The 21,451-nt window shown below is 46.3% G+C and overlaps 1 protein-coding gene across 1 annotated transcript in view; it reads right to left on the bottom strand.

The window, feature by feature from the left end:
• Nucleotides 1-21,451, bottom strand: part of LOC137621818 (18S rRNA aminocarboxypropyltransferase) — a 48,813-nt gene that overhangs the window by 1,667 nt on the left and 25,695 nt on the right. Inside the window, exon 4 of the mRNA XM_068352324.1 lies at nt 19,067-19,234. Within this exon, the coding sequence (XP_068208425.1) occupies nt 19,067-19,234 (168 nt within the window). The remainder of the gene's footprint in view (nt 1-19,066; nt 19,235-21,451) is intronic.

Below are 21,451 nucleotides of genomic sequence, written 5' to 3'. Positions count from 1 at the left end.
ACCACCCGCCAAATCAACCAGGATGCGGAAGGCTTCTTAGCCGACCGTACAACCCAAAGAACAACAATAAAAAGTATTCAAGAGAAAGGTTAAAAAGGTTATGGGATTATGGGAATGTAGTGGCTGAGCCCTCACCTACTACTGCACTCGCTGCTACGAATGGTCCCAGGGTGTAGCAGTTCTCGTAAAGAGACTGGACATCTTTGAGATAGAATGATGCGAACACTGACTTGCTCCTCCAATAGGTTGCATCCATAACACTCTGCAGAGAACGGTTCTGTTTGAAGGCCACTGAAGTAGCCACAGCTCTCACTTCATGTGTCCTTACCTTCAGCAAAGCAAGGTCTTCTTCCTTCAGATGAGAATGTGCTTCTCTAATCAGAAGCCTGATGTAGTAAGAAACTGCGTTCTTAGACATCGGTAGAGAAGGCTTCTTGATAGCACACCATAAAGCTTCTGATTGTCCTCGTAATGGCTTTGACCTTCTTAAATAGTACCTTAGAGCTCTAACTGGGCAAAGTACTCTCTCTAGTTCGTTCCCCACCAAGTTGGACAGGCTTGGGATCTCGAACGACTTAGGCCAAGGACGGGAAGGAAGCTCGTTTTTAGCCAAAAAACCGAGCTGCAAGGAACATGTAGCCGTTTCAGATGTGAAACCTATGTTCCTGCTGAAGGCGTGGATCTCACTTACTCTTTTAGCTGTTGCTAAGCACACGAGGAAAAGAGTTTTTAATGTGAGGTCCTTAAAAGAGGCTGATTGGAGCGGTTCAAATCTTGGTGACATTAGGAACCTTAAGACCACGTCTAGATTCCAGCCTGGAGTGGACAACCGACGTTCCTTTGAGGTCTCAAAAGACCTAAGGAGGTCCTGTAGATCTTTGTTGGTGGAAAGATCCAAGCCTCTGTGGCGGAAAACCGCTGCCAACATACTTCTGTAACCCTTGATCGTAGGAGCTGATAGGGATCTTACGTTCCTTAGATGTAACAGGAAGTCAGCAATCTGGGTTACAGTGGTACTGGTTGAGGAAACTGCATTGGCCTTGCACCAGCTTCGGAAGACTTCCCATTTAGACTGATAGACTCTGAGAGTGGATGTCCTCCTTGCTCTGGCAATCGCTCTGGCTGCCTCCTTCGAAAAGCCTCTAGCTCTAGAGAGTCTTTCGATAGTCTGAAGGCAGTCAGACGAAGAGCGTGGAGGTTTGGGTGTACCTTCTTTACGTGAGGTTGACGCAGAAGGTCCACTCTTAGAGGAAGAGTCCTGGGAACGTCGACTAGCCATTGCAGTACCTCGGTGAACCATTCTCTCGCGGGCCAGAGGGGAGCAACCAACGTCAGCCGTGTCCCTTTGTGAGAGGCGAACTTCTGAAGTACCCTGTTGACAATCTTGAACGGCGGGAACGCATACAGGTCGAGATGGGACCAATCCAGCAGAAAGGCATCCACGTGAACTGCTGCTGGGTCTGGAATCGGAGAACAATACAATGGGAGCCTCTTGGTCATCGAGGTAGCGAATAGATCTATGGTTGGCTGACCCCACAGGGCCCATAGTCTGCTGCAAACATTCTTGTGAAGGGTCCACTCTGTGGGGATGACCTGACCCTTCCGGCTGAGGCGATCTGCCATGACATTCATATCGCCCTGAATGAACCTCGTTACCAGCGTGAGCTTTCGATCTTTTGACCAAATGAGGAGGTCCCTTGCGATCTCGAACAACTTCCTCGAATGAGTCCCTCCCTGCTTGGAGATGTAAGCCAAGGCTGTGTTGTTGTCGGAGTTCACCTCCACCACCTTGTTTAGCTAGAGGGACTTGAAGTTTATCAAGGCCAGATGAACCGCCAACAACTCCTTGCAATTGATGTGAAGTGTCCTTTGCTCCTGATTCCATGTGCCCGATCATTCCTGTCCGTCCAGTGTCGCACCCCAGCCCGTGTCCGATGCGTCCGAGAAGAGACGGTGGTCGGGGGTCTGAACAGCTAATGGTAGACCTTCCTTGAGAAGAATGCTGTTCTTCCACCACGTAAGAGTAGACCTCATCTCTTCGGAAACAGGAACTGAGACCGCCTCTGGCGTCATGTCCTTTATCCAGTGAGCAGCTAGATGATACTGAAGGGGGCGGAGGTGGAGTCTCCCTAACTCGATGAACAGGGCCAGCGATGAAAGTGTCCCTGTTAGACTCATCCACTGCCTGACTGAGCATCGGTTCCTTCTCAGCATGCTCTGGATGCATTCTAGGGCTTGATTGATCCTTGGGGCCGACGGAAAAGCCCGAAAAGCTCGACTCTGAAGATCCATACCCAGGTAGACAATGGTCTGGGATGGGACGAGCTGGGACTTCTCTAAATTGACCAGGAGGCCCAGTTCCTTGGTCAGATCCATAGTCCATCTGAGATTCTCCAGACAGCGACGACTTGTGGGAGCTCTTAAAAGCCAGTCGTCTAAATAGAGGGAGGCTCTGATGTCTGCCAAGTGAAGGAATTTCGCAATATTCCTCATCAGTCTGGTAAACACAAGAGGTGCCGTGCTTAGGCCAAAGCACAGGGCTTGGAACTGGTACACAACCTTTCCAAAGACGAATCTTAGGAAAGGTTGGGAGTCTGGATGGATGGGGACGTGAAAGTACGCGTCTTTCAGGTCTAACGAGACCATCCAGTCCTCCTGCCTGACCGCTGCTAGGACCGACTTTGTCGTCTCCATCGTGAACGTCTGCTAGGTGACAAAAGCATTGAGAGCACTGACGTCCAGCACCGGTCTCCAACCTCCTGTCTTCTTGGCTACCAGGAAGAGACGGTTGTAAAAGCCCGGGGATTGATGATCCCGGACTATGACCACCGCTTCCTTTTGTAGCAAGAGCGACACCTCTTGATGCAACGCTAGCCTCTTGTCCTTCTCCTTGTAGTTGGGAGAGAGGTTGATGGGAGACGTAGCTAGAGGGGGACTGCGGCAGAACGGAATTCTGTAACCCTCCCTTAGCCACTTCACAGACTGAGCGTCTGCACCTCTGCTCTCCCAAGCTTGCCAGAAGGTCTTGAGTCTGGCTCCTACTGCTGTCTGGAGAGGAAGGCAGTCAAAACTTGCCTTTTGCGGACTTGGAACCCTTCTTGGACTTGCCACGGTGACTGTCTGCACGGGTACCTCCTCTGCTGGAGGCTCTGCCACGAAAGGGCGGGATGAACCTAGAAGCAGGTGTGTCAACTGCTGCAGGGCGGAAGGGTCTAGGCACGGAAGGTAAGGTTTTAGCCTTACGTGCAGAAGATGCCATAAGATCATGAGTATCCTTCTGGATAAGTGAGGCAGCCATCCCCTTAATCAGCTCCTCCGGAAACAGACACTTGGAGAGAGGAGCAAACAGCAACTCTGACTTCTGGCAAGGAGTGATACCAGCTGATAAGAAGGAGCAAAGATGTTCTCTCTTCTTAAGGACTCCTGATACATACGAAGCCGCAAGTTCACCAGACCCATCCCGAATTGCTTTGTCCATGCTAGACATGATCAGCATGGCCGAGTCCTTATCTGAAGGGGAAGTCTTCCTGCTTAAGGCTCCCAAACACCAATCGAGGAAGTTGAATATCTCGAAGGCACGAAAGACTCCCTTCAACAGATGATCTAAATCGGAAAAGGACCAGCAGATCTTCGAACGTCTCATAGCCAACCTGCGGGGAGAGTCAACCAGACTTGAGAAGTCGGCCTGGGCAGAGGCAGGAACCCCCAAGCCGGGTTCCTCTCCCGTGGCATACCAGACGCTCGACTTAGAAGCAAGCTTGGGAGGCGGAAAGACGAAAGAAGTCCTTCCCAGTTGCTTCTTGGACTGCAACCAGTCCCCCATAACCCTCAAAGCTCTCTTAGATGATCTGGCGAGAACAAGCTTGGTGAAGGCAGGCGCAGCAGACTGCATGCCCAGAGCAAACTCGGAGGGAGGAGAACGAGGGGTTGCAGACACAAACTGCTCAGGATACAAGTCCCTGAACAAGGCAAGGACTTTACGAAAGTCTAAGGAGGGAGCAGTAGACTTGGGCCCTTCAAAATCAGAGTGAGGCTCATCCAGATGTGCAGCTTCATCATCCGATACCTCATCATCCGAAAGCTGAGTTGTAAGAGGTAAAGGCAGAGCAGAAAGCTGAACGGCTGAATCCGGCAGTACGGGTGCATGCGTACCTGCGGATCCAACATCATGCCGCTGCTGGTCGGTCTGCGAGCTGGTAACAACAAAAGCAGAGGGCTGGTGTGTGGGAGGGTCTGCGGTGGGATGAGGAGCATGCGGTATGGTATGCAGAGCATGCTGTAAGGTATGCGGCTCATGCTGCATGGTATGCGGAGCATGCTGTAAGGTCTGCAGAGCATGCTGCATGGGCTGAGGAGAATGCCGCATAGTGCTGGAACCCGGCAACTCCTGATGCGGCAGCTCACGCATGTTAGCAGATGGTGCAGCAAGAACATGCGTCTGGCAGGGTGGACTGTGCATCGGTGGAGGAGCTCTCACAGGTGGAGTGTGGGAGCAGGCAGCCGCAGTATCTGCTGAGCGCACAACCTCGGCGGGTTGTAGGTTAACAGGAGCCTCCTCAGCATGATACTCCTGCAAGAATGCAGCAAGCTGAGACTGCATAGTCTGCAGCATGGACCACTTAGGGTCTACTGTGGTTGGAGCAACAACAGACGGAGCAGTAGCCTGTTGAGGGACCACTCTACCTCTCTTGGGAGGTGTGCAGTCATCAGATGACTGCGGCGAGTCCGAACTGACCCAGTGGCTACACCTGGGCCGTTGGACTAGCTCGGAAGGGACCTTACGCTTGAGCGGTCGTGAGACCTTGGTCCACCGTTTCCTCCTGGAAACCTCTTCCACAGACGAGGAATGTAAGGGCTCATTCGTCTGTATGTGGATGGGACGATCCTTAACAGATACGTCCGCAACCACTGAGGATACATCCGTGCGCCGATCAAGGCCTGCCGAACCCTTTGGTCCTTCGACATTGCTTCTCCCCTGGGCTTGGGAGCTTGCAAGAGGTCCCGGACTGGGAGGACGACTGGCACGCACAGATGTACCCTCATGCGCAACACTGACACTGACACTTTGCACATCACTAGCACAAACACTTCCCACTGCACTTTTCGCTTTCAGCTCTCTGACATCTGCCAAGAGCTGATTACGGTCATTAGCCAATGACTCCACTTTGTCACCGAGAGCCTGAATGGCACGCAACATATCCGCCATACCAGGCTGAGCACTCGTAGCAGGTTCGGGAGTCACCACCACAGGGGAAGGAAAAGGTTGAGGGGCATGGGGAGAGGAAAAATCCACAGAGCGAGAAGAACTCCTCCTATTTCTCTCCTTCTCTAACCTATGTGCATATCTAAGGAATTCGTTAAAATCGAATTCCGAAAGCCCAGCACATTCCCCACATCGATCTTCCAATTGACAGGATTTACCCCTACAATTGGAACATACGGTGTGAGGATCTATAGAGGCCTTCGGAAGACGCCTAGTACAAGTCCCAACACTACACTGCCTGTACTTAGGTACTTGAGAGTGGTCAGACATCTTGAATTTAGAAGTAGTCAAGGGGGAATTCCAAAATCTAGCAAAGTTCGTTACCAATTAATCTAAATTAATTCCAAAAGCTTGCTAAGCTAATGAGAAAGCTTCCTGAATAGCGAAGGCTATAACTTTAGAGCAAATACATCACCAAATCGTGAACAAAGACTCCAAAATCAACAGCGTATCCAAGTAGGTCTTGCCGGCGGCACGACAGAGGAAAAATTGAGTTCTTGTTGACAAGAAGTACTTGAGTACCTGCTCACAGATGGCGCTGTTGTGTACACCCCCACCTGGATAGCGATCGCTGGCGTATCCCGACCGTAGATTTCTGTCGGGCAACGGAGTTGACAGCTACATGATCATCGGGTAAGATTAATATTGAAAAACTCCATTTTTATGAATAGTACTTACCTGGCAGTTATATATATACTGTATAGCTGATTCAGACATTTGGAGGAGGGAAACAGACAGTAAACATCATTGGGGAAACAACAAAAGAGTTGTAGGAGATAAAAACACCTTGATTCCTTGCCTGCTAAGGTAGCTGATTTCAAAGGTACAGCCACTAGAGTGGCTTTCCCTTAGGAGTGTTTATCCAGGAGTAAGCCTGCAATGCTGCAAAAAACTCAATCGAGTCTGTCAAAGGGATAAGACCAACAACTTGACTAGACTTCAGAAACTACCTTCGCCCCATATAATAAAAACTGCAACCTTACTAAAACTAACCACCTAACCCTGCAACATAGACATAAACTATCTATCTAGACTGAGGGAACCGCACCACAAGACGAAGTCCTCAGACTATCATAAAAACACAAACCCTCATACATGCATATAAACTAAGGTTGAGTGGGGTTATTAACTCCTTTGCCTAATACAGAAACCGCAGCTATGTATGGGCCCAAGGTATAGCACTTGCCAAAGTCTACTCTCACCTCTCTAAGTTAATGAGAAGCGAAGACAGAGTTGCTCCTCCAGAAAATTGCATCCATGAATAGCCTAACTAACATATATTCCTGATATGCCAGAGAGGTAGCAATGGCTCTCACTTCGTGAGCCCGTAATTTCAACAGGGCGAAGTGTTCCTCCTCACATAAGAGGTGGGCTTCCCTAACCTTCTCCCTCAGGAAAAAGGACAAAGCATTCTTAGACGGGTTTTTGGCGGATCTTTCACTGAACACCATAACAAGTTGAATGCAGAGCTCACGTTCATAGTGTGAGCCAAAAAAAAAATCTTTGAGAGACCTAACTGGGCAGAGGAGTCTTTCCTTCTCTCGACCCACTAGGTTCGTGAGGTTAATGACATCAAACGTCGTAGGACAGGGTTACGAAGGGTTCTCGCTCTTTACGAGAAAGATGAACCTTAAGGCACAAACTGCCCTATCCTAATTGAAGCTCACCCTCTTCCCAATCGCCTGGACTTCGCTGACCTTTTGGCATTCGCTAGTCATAAGGAAGAGGGTTTTCTTCGTTACAACTCGAAGAGAGGCTAGCGAGATAGGTTCAAATTTCTTGGAGCACAGAAACTTAAACACCACATCCAGGTTTAAGAGTACCTATTACGTCGTCTGAAAAGACCCAATGATGTCCTGCAAATCTTTATTTTGGGACAACTCTAGGCCTCTATGCCTAAAGACGGCCGAGAGCATACTGCTGTATCCATTGATGGTAGATACAGCCAGCTTTAGCATCCTGTCTGAGGTACAAAAAGAAGTCTGCAATCTGGCTCAGAGAGGTAGTGGATGAGGAAAACTTGTGCCGCCTGCACCAAGCTCTAAAGGTCTCCCACCTAGATTGGTAGACTCTTTATGAAGAGATCCTCCTTGCTCTGGCGATAGATTTCGTCGCTTGTGCCGAAAAGCCTCGAGATCTGACAAGCTTCTAGCCAGTCTGAAGGAAGTCAGTTGAGAGCAAGGGGGGTTAGATGATACCTCTCGAAGTGGGGCTGTTTGAGAAGATCTGGACTTGCCGAAGTCTTCTTGGGAAGTCCATCAACATGCCCATCACTTCCGAAAACCATTCCCTAGCAGGCCAGAATGGAGCTGCTAGGATCATTCGCCCCGAATCGAGGAGAGCGAATTTCCTGAAGACCAGATTGATGATCTCGAACGGGGGCAACGCAAACATGTCTACCCCCGTCCAATCCATCAAGAAGGAATCCACTGCTACAGCTTCCTCGTCCGGGACTAGGGAGCAGCAGTAGGGGATCCCCTTCCAGTTGGAGGCAAAAAGGTCTGTTACAGGTCTGCCCCACAACATCCAGAGACTGACAGACTTGCGGGTTGAGAGACCATTCTGAGGGAAAAACAAGTCTCTTCCTGCTGAGCATGCTTGCCCCGATGTTTCTTGCCCTAGAACAAACCTCCTTTCTAGATCCAAGAGATCAGAACGAAGGCGTCCTTGATCTCGACACACGATTCAACTAGTGTCATCACGAAGTCCTAGATTCTCATGTTCAAAGTCATGCCTCATGCAAGAACTTCGACGTCGAGCGTCCTGAAAGACGAGGCGCCGATCGTCCTGTAAGACGTGGCGCCGATAGTCCTGTAAGACGTGGTGCCAAAAGTCCTGTAAGACGTGGAGCCTGTAAGACGTGGAGCCGAGAGGTTAACAGAGCGAGACGCTGAACGTTCTAAAAGACGTGGTGCTGAGCGTCCTGGTGTCAGAAGAGACTCTTCTTGTTGACAGGAAGACCTAATTATTTGATAGGCTCAACGTTATCTAAAAATCCAGATACAAGGACGCTCTGATTTCTCTAGAGTGCAGTATTCTGCTACATTAAGCAAAAGTTACGTGAACATAAGAGGGGCGGAGCTGAGACCAAAACACACGGCCCGAAACTGACCCATTCTACACCCGTTCTTTCTTGTAAACAAACCTCAGATAAAGTTTGATTGCATAGCCTGCCACTTAGACTCCTCTCTAGAACTGGGAGAGAGAATCGTTGTAGCTAAAAACTAAAGGTTTCCCTATAAAAGGAAAAAGTAATCCTCCTTCAGAAGAAGTACTGACCAAAGGTCTGCTCCCCTCTTCTCCAAAGATTTTGATGTCTCCATGGAGAACTTTGACTTCTGAACGAAGGCGTAAAGAGCATTTACGTCCAGGACCGGACAAAAGACTCCCTCTCCCAAAAGAGAGACATTGAAGTTGCAAAGTCGGTTAGGCAGAAAAGTCTTATCGGAGTAACTAACAAAGGAGGATTCACTAGGAAAAAGATTTTGCATCCATCCTTAGTAAAAACACGGACCAAAGGTCTGCTCCTCTCCTCTCCCAGGCTCGCCAGAAGTAGCAAAGTCTGGCTCCTACTGTTGTTAGTTCGGTTAGAGAAAAAGCATGCAGAAAATTTCTTGCTGATTAAGACACCAAAACCTGTCTTTGACCAACACCTGAGGGAGAAGAGAGAAAGAAAAAAGGAGAAGAACGTACCTTAATTATGACCTCTGATTTCAAAATTATCCAGCCTCATTGCCTGTATTCCTTAAGAGACTCAGCAAACCACCAAGGGGGCTGTAAAAAATCTCTGTGGGGCTGCCACAAGGTCTTCGACCTAAACGTGGCTAGACCTCCACCCTTGCTATCCTGGCCTATCTGATAAGGAAGCTGGCATCAAAGGCTTCTGTTTTAAGAAATAAAAATTAAAAATATATTCTTAAAGCTCCATTAATGACCACGTGAAAACTCAGAGGGTGGGGAACATGGAGCAACAGAACTTAGGATCTTCTCCTTCTGTTAACCTCAAATAATTCAACAGGAGAAAAGTGATCACTAAAGTCATCCTTGACAAAGATCTTATAAGACGTGGCGTCGCCCTGAAAGAACAAGGCGGCGATCGCCCTATCATCCTGAAAAACGAGGCTGCACTCGCCCTGAAGGACGAGGCTGCACTCGTCCTGAAGGACAAGGCTGCATTTGACCTGAAGGACGAGGCTGCATTCGACCTGAAAGACGAGGCTGCATTCGTCCTGAAAGACGAGGCTGCATTCGACCTGAAAGACGAGGCTGCATTCGTCCTGAAAGACGAGGCTGCATTCGCCCTGAAAGACGAGGCTGCATTCGACCTGAAAGACGAGGCAGCATTCGCCCTGAAAGACGAGGCTGCATTCGCCCTGAAAGACGAGGCTGCATTCGCCCTGAAAGACGAGGCTGCATTCGTCCTGAAAGACGAGGCAGCATTCGCCCTGAAAGACGAGGCTGCATTCGCCCTGAAAGACGAGGCTGCATTAGTCCTGAAAGACGAGGCAGCATTCGCCCTGAAAGACGAGGCTGCATTTGCCCTGAAAGACGAGGCTGCATTCGTCCTGAAAGACGAGGCTGCATTCACCCTGAAAGACGAGGCTGCATTAGTCCTGAAAGACGAGGCTGCATTAGTCCTGAAAGACGAGGCAGCATTCGCCCTGAAGACGAGGCAGCATTCGCCCTGAAAGACGAGGCTGCATTCGCCCTGAAAGACGAGGCTGCATTTGCCCTGAAAGACGAGGCTGCATTCGTCCTGTCTTGAAAGACTTAGCGCCGAGCGTTAAGGCAAAATGATATTCATTATGCCGCTCGGCGCGTTCAGTTCCGACCAGAGGGTTCATAAGGCCGACTGGCGCTCTGGGACAAAAACCGAGTCAATGATGGTTTGTAAGCATTGATATTATCAGCGAATATCTATGACTTATAGTATTGCCATTAAAATCAAAAGTGATGCAATGCGAAACTCTAAAAGCAGTGTATGAATCTTAACGTCCAACGCTCTTTGCTTTCCCATGGCAAGGGCGATCATTCTTGGGAACGCTCGCGAGGGCGTTTGCTCGTGAGCTAACGCCTCTCGTTTCCTTTCGCCGATCGACGTTCCTTCTCCCATGGGCCGGGGAGCTTAGAAGAGGTCTAAGGCTAGGAAAACAACGTCCACTGTGCTGAAAGAATCCAATGCCTAATTTAGCACTGAAACTTGCACTATTAAACTCTTACACAAAAGACCATAATTAGTCCTGCCCGTTGTGAGAGAACTTATTCTTCTGCCACTGGCTTGAATGAGAAAGCAAAATCGTCTCTAGTACTTGCTATATAAACTAACAAAATATTTTTATAAAATATTAAACTGACATTTCCATAATAAAATAAACTTTCAAACATACTTACCCGGCGGTCACAAAAAGAAAAAACCACCGGGCAAGAGTTGAGATTAAAAATAGATGTTGAACACACTCACCCGGTAGTTACATATAACCACCGGTAAAAATAAATGTCATAAATACCTACCCGGTAGTTACATACAAACGCCGGGAAAGTTATACGTTAAAGATTAAAATGAACAGAAAATGGGAAAACAAATGTAATCCACAATTAATTCAAAGGGTTTTCAAAAACAAGCGAGTTGTAATGATAAAAAGAACAGATATAGCAATAACGTATCTATACTGTATATATAAATGTGAACAATAGGAACATATAAATGAAAATACTAAAACTAGAATTCCCATATCGTTGTTGTTGGAGTAAATAGCCAACACTTTAATTCCCATATCGAAAAGAACGCTACCAAGGCATGTTGGGACTGCATCGATAGTAACGAGAACTAACAGCGTAAATTAACCATACGCTAGTTCTATTTAATTTATGAAATTAGATCGATGATTTAAGGAACGAATACTAAATGGACAAATATTTCGTTAAAATTTTACATTAAAAGTAAAAAACTTATATAAGTGGAATTCCTCCCATTCTTTACATGAAAAAACAAATAAAGATAATTTGCAAGTCATACAATGAAGATTAAGTCACACAACTGTGACGTCATAGAGTTGGCGGTACGTATTCCCGTCATCAGGATTAAAAACTTTGCACCTAAAATATAGTGCACAAACAAAACTTAAGTTTTCACTCATGATAAACAAAGTAAATAGTACAATAAAAATAACAAAACACGATTGCCAAATCCCTAAATCAGTGTACTTCACCAAACGAAGTCCAAAAAAGCGAAGAAGGGAAAAAGATTCGAAAAACTCTCAATGGTGGACCGACGATGTTTTCGATCCAGCCGGCAGAGATGAACTGAAGTCTTGGACACGGGAATGATTCCTTGGACCACCCTGTGACGGGTGTTACCACCTACTTCCCAACCACCACAAGGCGGTTGCCTCGTTTTGAAAAATTCTGCCGATTTAGAGATATCAGCTATATATATACAGTGAACCCTCGCTACTTCGCGGTTCGACCATCGCGGATTCACCACTTCGCGGATTTTTTCCATAACCCATATATATACTTTATATATATATATATATATATATATATATATATATATATATATATATATATATATATATATATATATATATATATATATATACACACACACACACACACACACATATATATATATATATATATATATATATATATATATATATATATCTATTTATCTAAAGTAGGAAGATGTGATGTAGTTCTAAGGGAAAAGTATGGGAAATATGTCTGGGTAATAAGCAAAGCTCTACCTCCAGTTTGTTTCTAGGCCTACATTATGATCAGAGATAAATGTAAACAAAACATTGGTTGCCATTTTTTATCGTGCTTTTTAGCATGTTTAGGAAATGCATGATATAAAATCACCTTTAATATTTGTGCCTGTTTTAGTTTAGGGTACTGTAGTACATGCATTAAGTGTTCTGTACATTAAAGGGTAGTTTGTTAACAGTACTACGTACAAGGGAAGGTTTTAAAAGTCTGAATATACATGTTGAATAAATAGGTAAATATGGTGTCACTACTTCGCGGATTTTCACCTATCGTGGCCGCGACTGGAACCTATCTACCGCGATAAACGAGGGTTCACTGTATAACTGCCAGGTAAGTACTATTCATAAAATTTATTGATATGAAGAACTTATCTTATTTATATATCAGATCGATTCAATATTAACAACATTTTGCTCAAAATCCTATTAGGTCCTTGTAAGGGAAGAAACAATATTGCTTAACATGAATATGAATTACATATTCTTTGTACTGAACATGGGGTTTTCATGATAAAACAAAGTTTTATGAATACTTACCTGGCAGTTATATATATATAGCTGAGTCTCCGACTGCGGCAGAATTTAATCGAAAATCGCGGCAACCGCCTTGTGGTGGTTGTGTGGTTAGATGGTTAACAACCCTTACAGGGTGGTACTTGGAATCATTCCCGTTTTCTGTTCCTTAGATTATCTTTGCCCGACCTGTCTCCTGAGGGGAGGTGGGTGGGCTTTAAAATATATATATAAATGCCAGGTAAGTATTCATAAAACTTTGTTTTATCATAAAAACTCCATTTTTATGAATAGAACTTACCTGGAAGTTATATATATATATAGCTGATTCACACATTTGGAGGATGGAAACAGACAGAAAAAACATAGTTGGGGAACCAACAAAAGAGTTGTAGGAGAACAAACACCTTGATTCCTTACCTGCTAAGATAGCTGACTTCAAAGGTAACTGCCTCTAGAGTCGCTTTCCCTTAGGAGTGTTCAGCCAGGAGTAGACCTGCTACGCTGCAAACAACTCAATCGAGTCTGTCAAAGGGGTAGGACCAACAACTTGACTAGACTTCAGAAACTACCTTCCCATATAATAAAAACCTGCAACCTTACTAAAGCTAACCACCTAACCTTGCAGAAATAGATATAAACTATCTATCTGGACTGAGGGAACCGTACCACAAGACGAGGACCTCAGACAACCATAAAAAACACAAACCCATATACAGTACAAGTACATAAACTAAGGTTGAGTGGGGGTAGTAACTCCTTTGCCTAATACAGAAGCCGCAGCTACGTATGGGCCCAAGGTATAACACTTGTCATAGTCCACTCTTACCTCTCTGAGGTAATGAGAAGCGAAGACAGAGTTGCTCCTCCAGAACGTTGCGTCCATGATCTGCCTAACTGACATATTTTTCCGGTATGCCAGCGAAGCAGCAATGGCCCTTACTTCGTGAGCCCGTACATTTAACAAGGCGAAGTTTTCTTCCTCACAAAAGAGGTGGGCTTCCCTAATAGTTTCCCTCAGGAAAAAGGACAAAGCGTTCTTTGACAGGGGTTTTTGAGGATCCTTCACCGAACACCATAAGGAGTTAGAAGCACCCCTCACGCTCTTAGTGTGGGCCAAATAAGCCTTGAGAGCCCTAACCGGGCAGAGGAGGCTTTCCTGTTCCTGACCCACTAGATTCGTGAGGTAAGGGACTTCAAAAGTCCTGGGCCAGGGTTTCGAAGGGTTCTCATTCTTGGCGAGAAAGTCGAACCTCAAGGCACAAACCGCTCCATTTAGGGTGAAGCCTACACGCTTCTCGATTGCCTGGACCTCGCTGATCCTCCTGGCAGTCGCTAGAGACAAAAGGAAGAGGGTTTTCTTAGTCACATCTCGCAGAGAAGCTTGCGAGATAGGCTCAAACTTCCTGGAGCACAAAAACTTAAGCACCACATCCAGGTTCCAAGAAGGGGGTCTTAAGTGCACCTGCTTCGTTGTCTCAAAAGACCTAATGAGGTCCTGCAAGTCCTTATTCTGAGATAACTCTAAGCCTCTATGCCTAAAGACAGTTGAGAGCATGCTCCTGTATCCTTTAATGGTAGATACAGCCAGCTTAGCATCCTGCCTGAGGTGCAAAAGAAAGTCTGCAATCTGGCTTAGAGAGGTAGAGGACGAGGAAACCTTGCGCCTCCTGCACCAAGCTCTAAAGGTCTCCCACTTTGACTAGTAGACTCTTTGTGAAGAGATCCTCCTTGCCCTGGCAATAGCTTTCGCCGCTTGTACCGAAAAGCATCGAGATCTAACGAGCTTCTCGACAGTCTGAAGGCAGTCAGATTGAGAGCGAGGGGGTTTTGGTGAAATCTCTCGAAGTGGGGTTGTCTGAGAAGATCTGGACTTGCCGGGAGTCTTCTTGGAAAGTCCATCAGCAACCCTACCACTTCGGTGAACCATTCCGTCGCAGGCCAGAATGGAGCCACTAGGATCATTCGTCCCGAATCGAGGAGAGCGAATTTCCTGACAACCAGATTGATGATCTTGAACAGGGGAAAGGCATACATGTCCAGCCCCGTCCAATCCATCAAGAAGGCGTCCACTGCAACAGCTTCCTCGTCCGGGACTAGGGAGCAGTAGTTGGGGATCCTCTTGTTTAGACTGGAGGCGAAAAGGTCTATTACAGGTCTGCCCCACAACTTCCAGAGGCTCCGACAGACATGCGGGTTGAGAGTCCACTCTGTGGGAAGGACTTGTCCCCTCCTGCTGAGCATGTCTGCCCTGATGTTTCTCTGCCCTTGAACAAACCTTGTTAGCAGCTGGGTCTCGTTCTCGTTCGCCCAAAGGAGAAGCTCTCTCGCAGTTGAGAACAGAGAGAGGGAGTGAGTTCCCCCTTGCTTCCTTATGTACGCGAGAGCTGTGGTGTTGTCAGAATTGATCTCCACAGTCTTTCCTGACACCGAGGTTTTGAAGGCCTTGAGCCCTAACAAAATGGCCATCAATTCCTTCCTGTTGATATGCCAACTGATCTGACTCCCTTTCCAAATACCTGAGACCTCTTTGTTCCCTAGTGTTGCTCCCCAGCCAGACTCGGACGCATCTGAGAATAACACTAGGTCGGGGTTCTTCTTGAACAAGGAGATCCCTTTTCCCAACAGAGCTGGGTCCAGCCACCACATTAAAAGATCCTTGATCTCTGTCGGAATGGGAAAAGAAAAAGAGTCCTCCTGGATCTTTCTGTTCCAAACCTTTGCGAGGAAGTGTTGCAGAGGCCTTAGGTGCAGTCTCCCCAAAGGGACAAACTGCTCCAGGGAGGATAGAGTTCCCAGCAGACTCATCCACTCCTTCGCTGAGCATTCCTGCTTCCTCAAAAAGTCTTTGACTTTGTCCAGGCACCTGGTCTGCCTCTCCTGGGAGGGAGAAGCCTGAAAAAGAACTGAATTCAGAACTATTCCCAAATAGAGAATAGTCTGATTCGGCTCGATCTGAGACTTCCCCCAGTTGACGATGAGTCCCAGGTCCTGAGTCATCGTATAAGTCTTCATTAGGTCCTCCAGACATTTCTCTTTCGACTGTGACCGGATCAGCCAGTCGTCTAGATAGAAGGAGACCCTTATCCCCTCCTGGTGTAACCAGCCTGCCACATTCGCCATTAGTCTGGTGAAAACTTGGGGAGCTGTGCTGAGACCGAAGCAAAGTGCCCTGAACTGGAAGCACTTGCCCTGGAACACAAACCTCAGATATCTCCTCGAAGACGGATGAATGGGGACGTGAAAATAAGCGTCCTGCAGGTCGAGAGAAACCATCCAGTCTTCTGGACGAACTGCAGCCAGCACTGACTGAGTCGTCTCCATGGAGAACTTTGTTTTCTCCACGAAGGCGTTCAGAGAGCTGACATCTAGGACTGGTCTCCATCCACCCGAGTTCTTGGGAACCAGAAACAGGCGATTGTAAAAGCCTGGGGAGGCGAGGTCTTGAACCGGCTCTATAGCTCCCTTGACCAACATTTGGTCGACTAGCTCCAGAAGAGCCTCTCGTTTCCCCGCGTCGGTGTACTGAGCCACTAAGGCTAGGGGAGAGTCTGAGAGAGGTGGTTTCTTTAAAAAGGGGATCTTGTAACCTTCCTTGACGACTGAGAGGGACCAGGTGTCCGCCCCTCTCCTTTTCCAAGACTGCCAAAAACGAGACAGTCTTGCCCCTACTGGTGTCTGGAGGACTTCCATCTCATTTTTTGGACCGGGGCCTAAACGCACCCCTGCTGGTCCTTGGCCCTGACTCTTGTCTTCTCCCCCTAAAGCAACAGGTAAGGTCTTTCTAGCCGACCGAGACAAAAGGTCCTGAGTAGCCTTCTGAGCCAGAGAAAGGGAGATATCTCTGACCAGAGCTTCAGGAAAAAGATGACGAGAAAAAGGGGCATAAAGCAGCTCCGACTTCTGGGCAACAGTCACAGATCTAGAGGTGAAGGAGCACAAAAGGGCCCTCTTCTTTAAGACCCCTGCTGAGAAAACGGAAGCCAATTCATTAGCTCCATCCCTTAGAGCTTTGTCCATGCAGGACATGATACTCGTCAGGTCCTTCGTGTCCTCCAGGAGTTCAGACTTCCTGGCCAGAGTCCCGAGAGACCAGTCCAGGAAGCTGAAAACCTCGAAAACCCTGAAAATTCCCTTGACGAGGTGATCAAGCTCCGACATGGACCACATCACCTTGGCAGAGTTTAAAGCATGCCTTCTTGCCGAGTCCACAAGAGCCGAGAAGTCACCTTGGGAGGAGGCAGGCACTCCTAACCCCAAAGGTTCCCCTGTCTCATACCACATACCGGCCTTGGAAGCGAGCCGAGACGGTGGAAAAGAAAAGGTGGTCTTGACAGCTTGTCTCCGTTCCTTCATCCAATCATCCACTTTAGCGAGAACTTTCCTGGCCGAAATTGAAAGTTTCATTTTGATGAAGGCCGAAGACTTAGTAGCTTTCTTCCTGGTAAATTGAGACTGAGGAGAACGAGGGGCCGAAGGTTGAAATTCCTCCCCATAAAGTTTCAAAAGAGAGCGAGAAAGAACCTTGTAATCACTAGAAGAGTCGGCAGCTTTTTCTTCCTCTTCCGAAATATCTTCGAGGTCCTGCTCAAGGATAACATCCCGAAGAGTTGGGCTGCCAGCAGTCTGGCAGCGAGAGCTGTTTGAATCCTGGCGCCGAGCGCCGCTAACATCCAGTCAGCGAGAAGCGGTATCGTCACGATGACGAGAAGCGGTATCGTCACGATGACGAGAAGCAGTATCGTCACGATGACGAGAAACGGAAGTGTCCTGAAGATGCAGGCTGCCTTCGCCTTGAAAATGCAGACTGCATTCATCCTGTTTCCTAAGAAACGAGGCAGTAACGTCCTGGCGTTTCGAAAGAGAAACGGCATCGTCACGGCGCCGAGAACGAGAGGCAGTATCGTCCTGGCGCCGGGAGAGGGGGGAAGGAAATTCCTGGCAGCGTGCAGATGAAGAGGGTGTGCGTTGTCGTACGGCCGACGAAGTGCGCAGAGGTTTCTTGGGAGAGATACTAAAATCTCTCTTAGAAGAAGATCTCTTAACAGGCAAAGAGACATCCTTACGTCTGACGGACTGAGAAGGGTGGCTGAAAGCTTCAACTAACGATGAAAGTTGTTCCTGCATAACAACCATGAAAGCTTTAGCAACCTCCGCTGGCTATCGCGGTGCCGAAGACGGCAGTCGTCGTACGGCTTGACTGGGAGCGCTGGCAGAAGAAGTAGGGAGTCTAGCAGGATTAACTGGGCTAAGGACTCTCTGTTTCGCCCTTTTAACAGGAACAACATCGAAATCGTCTTCCGAAGGATCAGGATCTCGGCTACTCGAACCGGGAGAGGGAGAGCGAGACTGCACGTCCCGGTTCCACCCTCTCTTCATTGGTCTTGATTTGTAACGCCAATTACGTCTGGGAGAACGATCAGGCGAAGACACAAACGTATCCGACGCCTTTCCTACGGCGGTCAAGAGCAGCCTGGGAGATCGCAACAGGACTGTCTGAGGCGACGACTGACCGAGGATAAGCACCTCTCACCCCCTTTCGGCTTTCGACGTACCTTCTCCCTTGGTCCTGGGAGCTTGGTAGAGGTCTAGACCTAGGGGTATGACAGATTCGATCAGTCGCCACCTCCACTGCACTTTCACAAGCACTAATTTCACCTACACCCTTACCTTTAAAGGCCTCCAACTGTGCTTTAATGGCCTCCAATTCAGCAGCTAATTTAGCATACCCAGGGTCATCCGTAGGCACAGATCCTGTAGAAGGGGCAGGAGTCACTACATTTGGGGAAGGAATACCTTCCAAAGGGGTTACAAGCAAAGGGTCAATAGATAAATCTAAGCTAGGCTCACTAGCAGACTTTAACTTTGATTTAGCTCTACTAACTCTATCAATCTCAAGTTTGCGCACATAGCGCTTCATAGCTAACCAATCATCATCACTTAAAACCTCGCATTCCTTGCACTTATTATCTAAAGCACATTCAAACCCCCTGCAACCCATACAGATAATGTGAGGGTCAACCGAAACTTTCGGCAACCTCACCTTGCAAATATCATTCCCACAAATACGATAATGAATTTTCTCACTCATGATAATAAAGGAAAAAAGACAAAAAAACAAAAAACAACACGATTGCCAAATTCCAACACAGTGTACTTCACCAAAAAGTCCAAAAAGGCGATGAAGGGAAAGCAATCCGAAAAAACTCTGAAAGGCGGACCAACGATGTTGTCGATCCGGCCGGCAGAGATAATCTGAGGAACAGAAAACGGGAATGATTCTAAGTACAGTACCACCCTGTAAGGGTTGTTAACCATCTAACCACACAACCACCACAAGGCGGTTGCCGCGATTTTCGATTAAATTCTGCCGCAGTCGGAGACTCAGCTATATATATATAACTGCCAGGTAAGTTCTATTCATAAAAAATAGTACTTCAATTAAATGTCATGCAAGGTGATGCAACTATGTTTCAAGGTATTGTGTCTAAAATTATGTTCTTATAGTTAAGGTACTTACCTTTTTTCCAACTGGAGTGAGTACCAACCCACCAAATCTCTGACCTAACGAGAGATTTGACACTAAACCAAGGCGAGCTAATTTTCTGCCAGAGCACCTTTTTGGATCGCAGTGCTTCAAATCCCACATGGCGACAGGGTAGGTGACAGAGTTTACACGTTTTTCTCCCTGTTAGATAAAGTGTAATTAATATACAGACTGGACAAATTTCATAATGAACAGCGCTATTATCATCATTATTCCAAGCTAGGCTATAAGCGTAGTTGGAAAAGAAAGATGCTATAAGCCCAAGGGCTCCAACAAGGAAAAATAGCCAAGTGAGGAAAAGAAACGAGGAAATCAACTACAAGAGAAGAATAATCAATCAAAATAAAATATTTAAAGAACAGTAACAACATTATATTAGATCCTTCACATATAACAATAAAATCTTCAAAAAACAAGAGGAAGAAAAATAAGATAAAACAGCATGCCTGAGTGTACCCCCAACCAAGAGAACTCTAATCCAAGACAGTGGAAGGCCATGGTACATTGGTTATGGCACTACCCAAGACTAGAGAATAATAATTTAATTTTGGAGTGTCCTCCAAGAAGAGCTGCTTACCATAGCTAGAGTCTCTTCTACCCTTACCAAGAGGAAAGTAGCCACTGAACTATTACATGGTAGTTAGTCCCTTGAGCAAAGAAGAACTGTTTGGTAATCATAGTGTTGTCAGGTGTATGAGGACAGAGGAAAATGAAGAATATGCCAGACTATTCAGTGTATGTGTAGGCAAGGACAAAATGAGCCATAACCAGAGAGAGGATCCAATAACTCCCGGTAGAAATCTCCTTATAATAATTGAATTTGTTAACTTATGTTTATAAATGTTTTCAGATTTATGTAATGTTCTCCAAAAGTATGGATTGCTACTGAATTAAAAAAAGGAATTTAAAACCAATAGCAATAAAAAAATTTGTCATAAAGTTTTGTTCCATTACACAGTAAAATGGCTCTTATACTTGTCAGTAAAATGATATTTTAATTATAAAATAAATTTTTGAATATACTTACCCGGTGAATATATAATAGCTGCAACTCTGCGGCTCGACAGACAACATACTCAAAAAACTCGCGAGCGATCGCTATGCAGGTTGCGGGTGTGCCCACCAGCGCCAACTGTCGGCCAGATACCACTCTCGAATGTAAACAAAACCTTCAATTCTTCTCGTTCCGCTGCGTCTCTATTGGGGAGGAAGGGAGGGTCATTTAATTTATATATTCACCGGGTAAGTATATTCAAAAATTTATTTTATAATTAAAATATCATTTTTAAATATTAAACTTAGCCGGTGAATATATAATAGCTGATTCACACCCAAGGAGGTGGATAGAGACCAGAGTTCATATGTTTACAGCGTATAAGCTAAGAGTTTTTTCATTTTGACAGTTATCAATATAACAAAACCAAAATAAATAGGTACAGTGATACCTCGGTACTCGACCATAATCCGTTCGAGATCCGTGTTCGACCTCCGATTTGTTCGAGTACCGAATTTTTTTTCCCCATAAGAAATAATGGTATATATTCTATTCCGTTCCCAAGCACTCGAACAGGCCCAAAATATTAATAAAACGTGTACCTAAACAACAATAATTATCTAAATGTGTATGAAATTGGTCAGAAAATCCTATAAAACAATTTTAAACCATTTACTGTACTAAAATAAAACAATTTTAAACCATTTTCTGTACTGTAGTGAACATACCTTTGAGCAGCGGTTCGATGGCATACAGGGATGGATGTGGAGAGGATGGAAGGGGGAGGTTACTGCTTGGAAGGAGAGTCCCCTTCCATGATGTGGCGGGGTAGTTCTCCTTCAGGAGTTGTTTCTCTCTCCAATGAAAGGGTGGGCAGATCTATTTCAGGGGTTTCTTCTCTTCTTTGTCTCTTCTTTGGAGGAGAAACAGGCTTTGATGTAGCAGCTTTCTTTTCTTTTGTGAAAAACTGGTCTATTGTTAATTGTTTCTTCCTCCTCTGCAGTATTCTTCGAAAATGATACATGACACTATCATTAAACATATGCACTGCCCGGTTTGCTACTGCAATTTCTGGGTGGTATTTTTCAGCAAAAGCCTGCACATCTGCCCACTTGGAACAAATTTCATTGATGAGAGAACTTGGAACATCCTCCCTTACCTCATCCTCTTCTGAAGATTCCTGCTCCACAATCAGATCCTGCTGCTGTTGTTGTTGCAGGTGCAACAATTCCTCCACAGTCAACTCGGTAGAATGGCTTTCTACAAGCTCATCAATATCATCCTTGTCGACCTCAAGCCCCAAACTCCTGCCCATGACAACAATTTCCTCAACGACATCAGTGTCATCAGAAATTACAGGGGTA

Source organism: Palaemon carinicauda, chromosome 28 (genome assembly GCF_036898095.1).
Source record: "Palaemon carinicauda isolate YSFRI2023 chromosome 28, ASM3689809v2, whole genome shotgun sequence".
Lineage (NCBI taxonomy): Eukaryota > Metazoa > Arthropoda > Malacostraca > Decapoda > Palaemonidae > Palaemon > Palaemon carinicauda.
The sequence above is the reverse complement of the archived record's forward strand: the minus strand, read 5'-3'. Positions and strand labels throughout refer to the sequence as shown.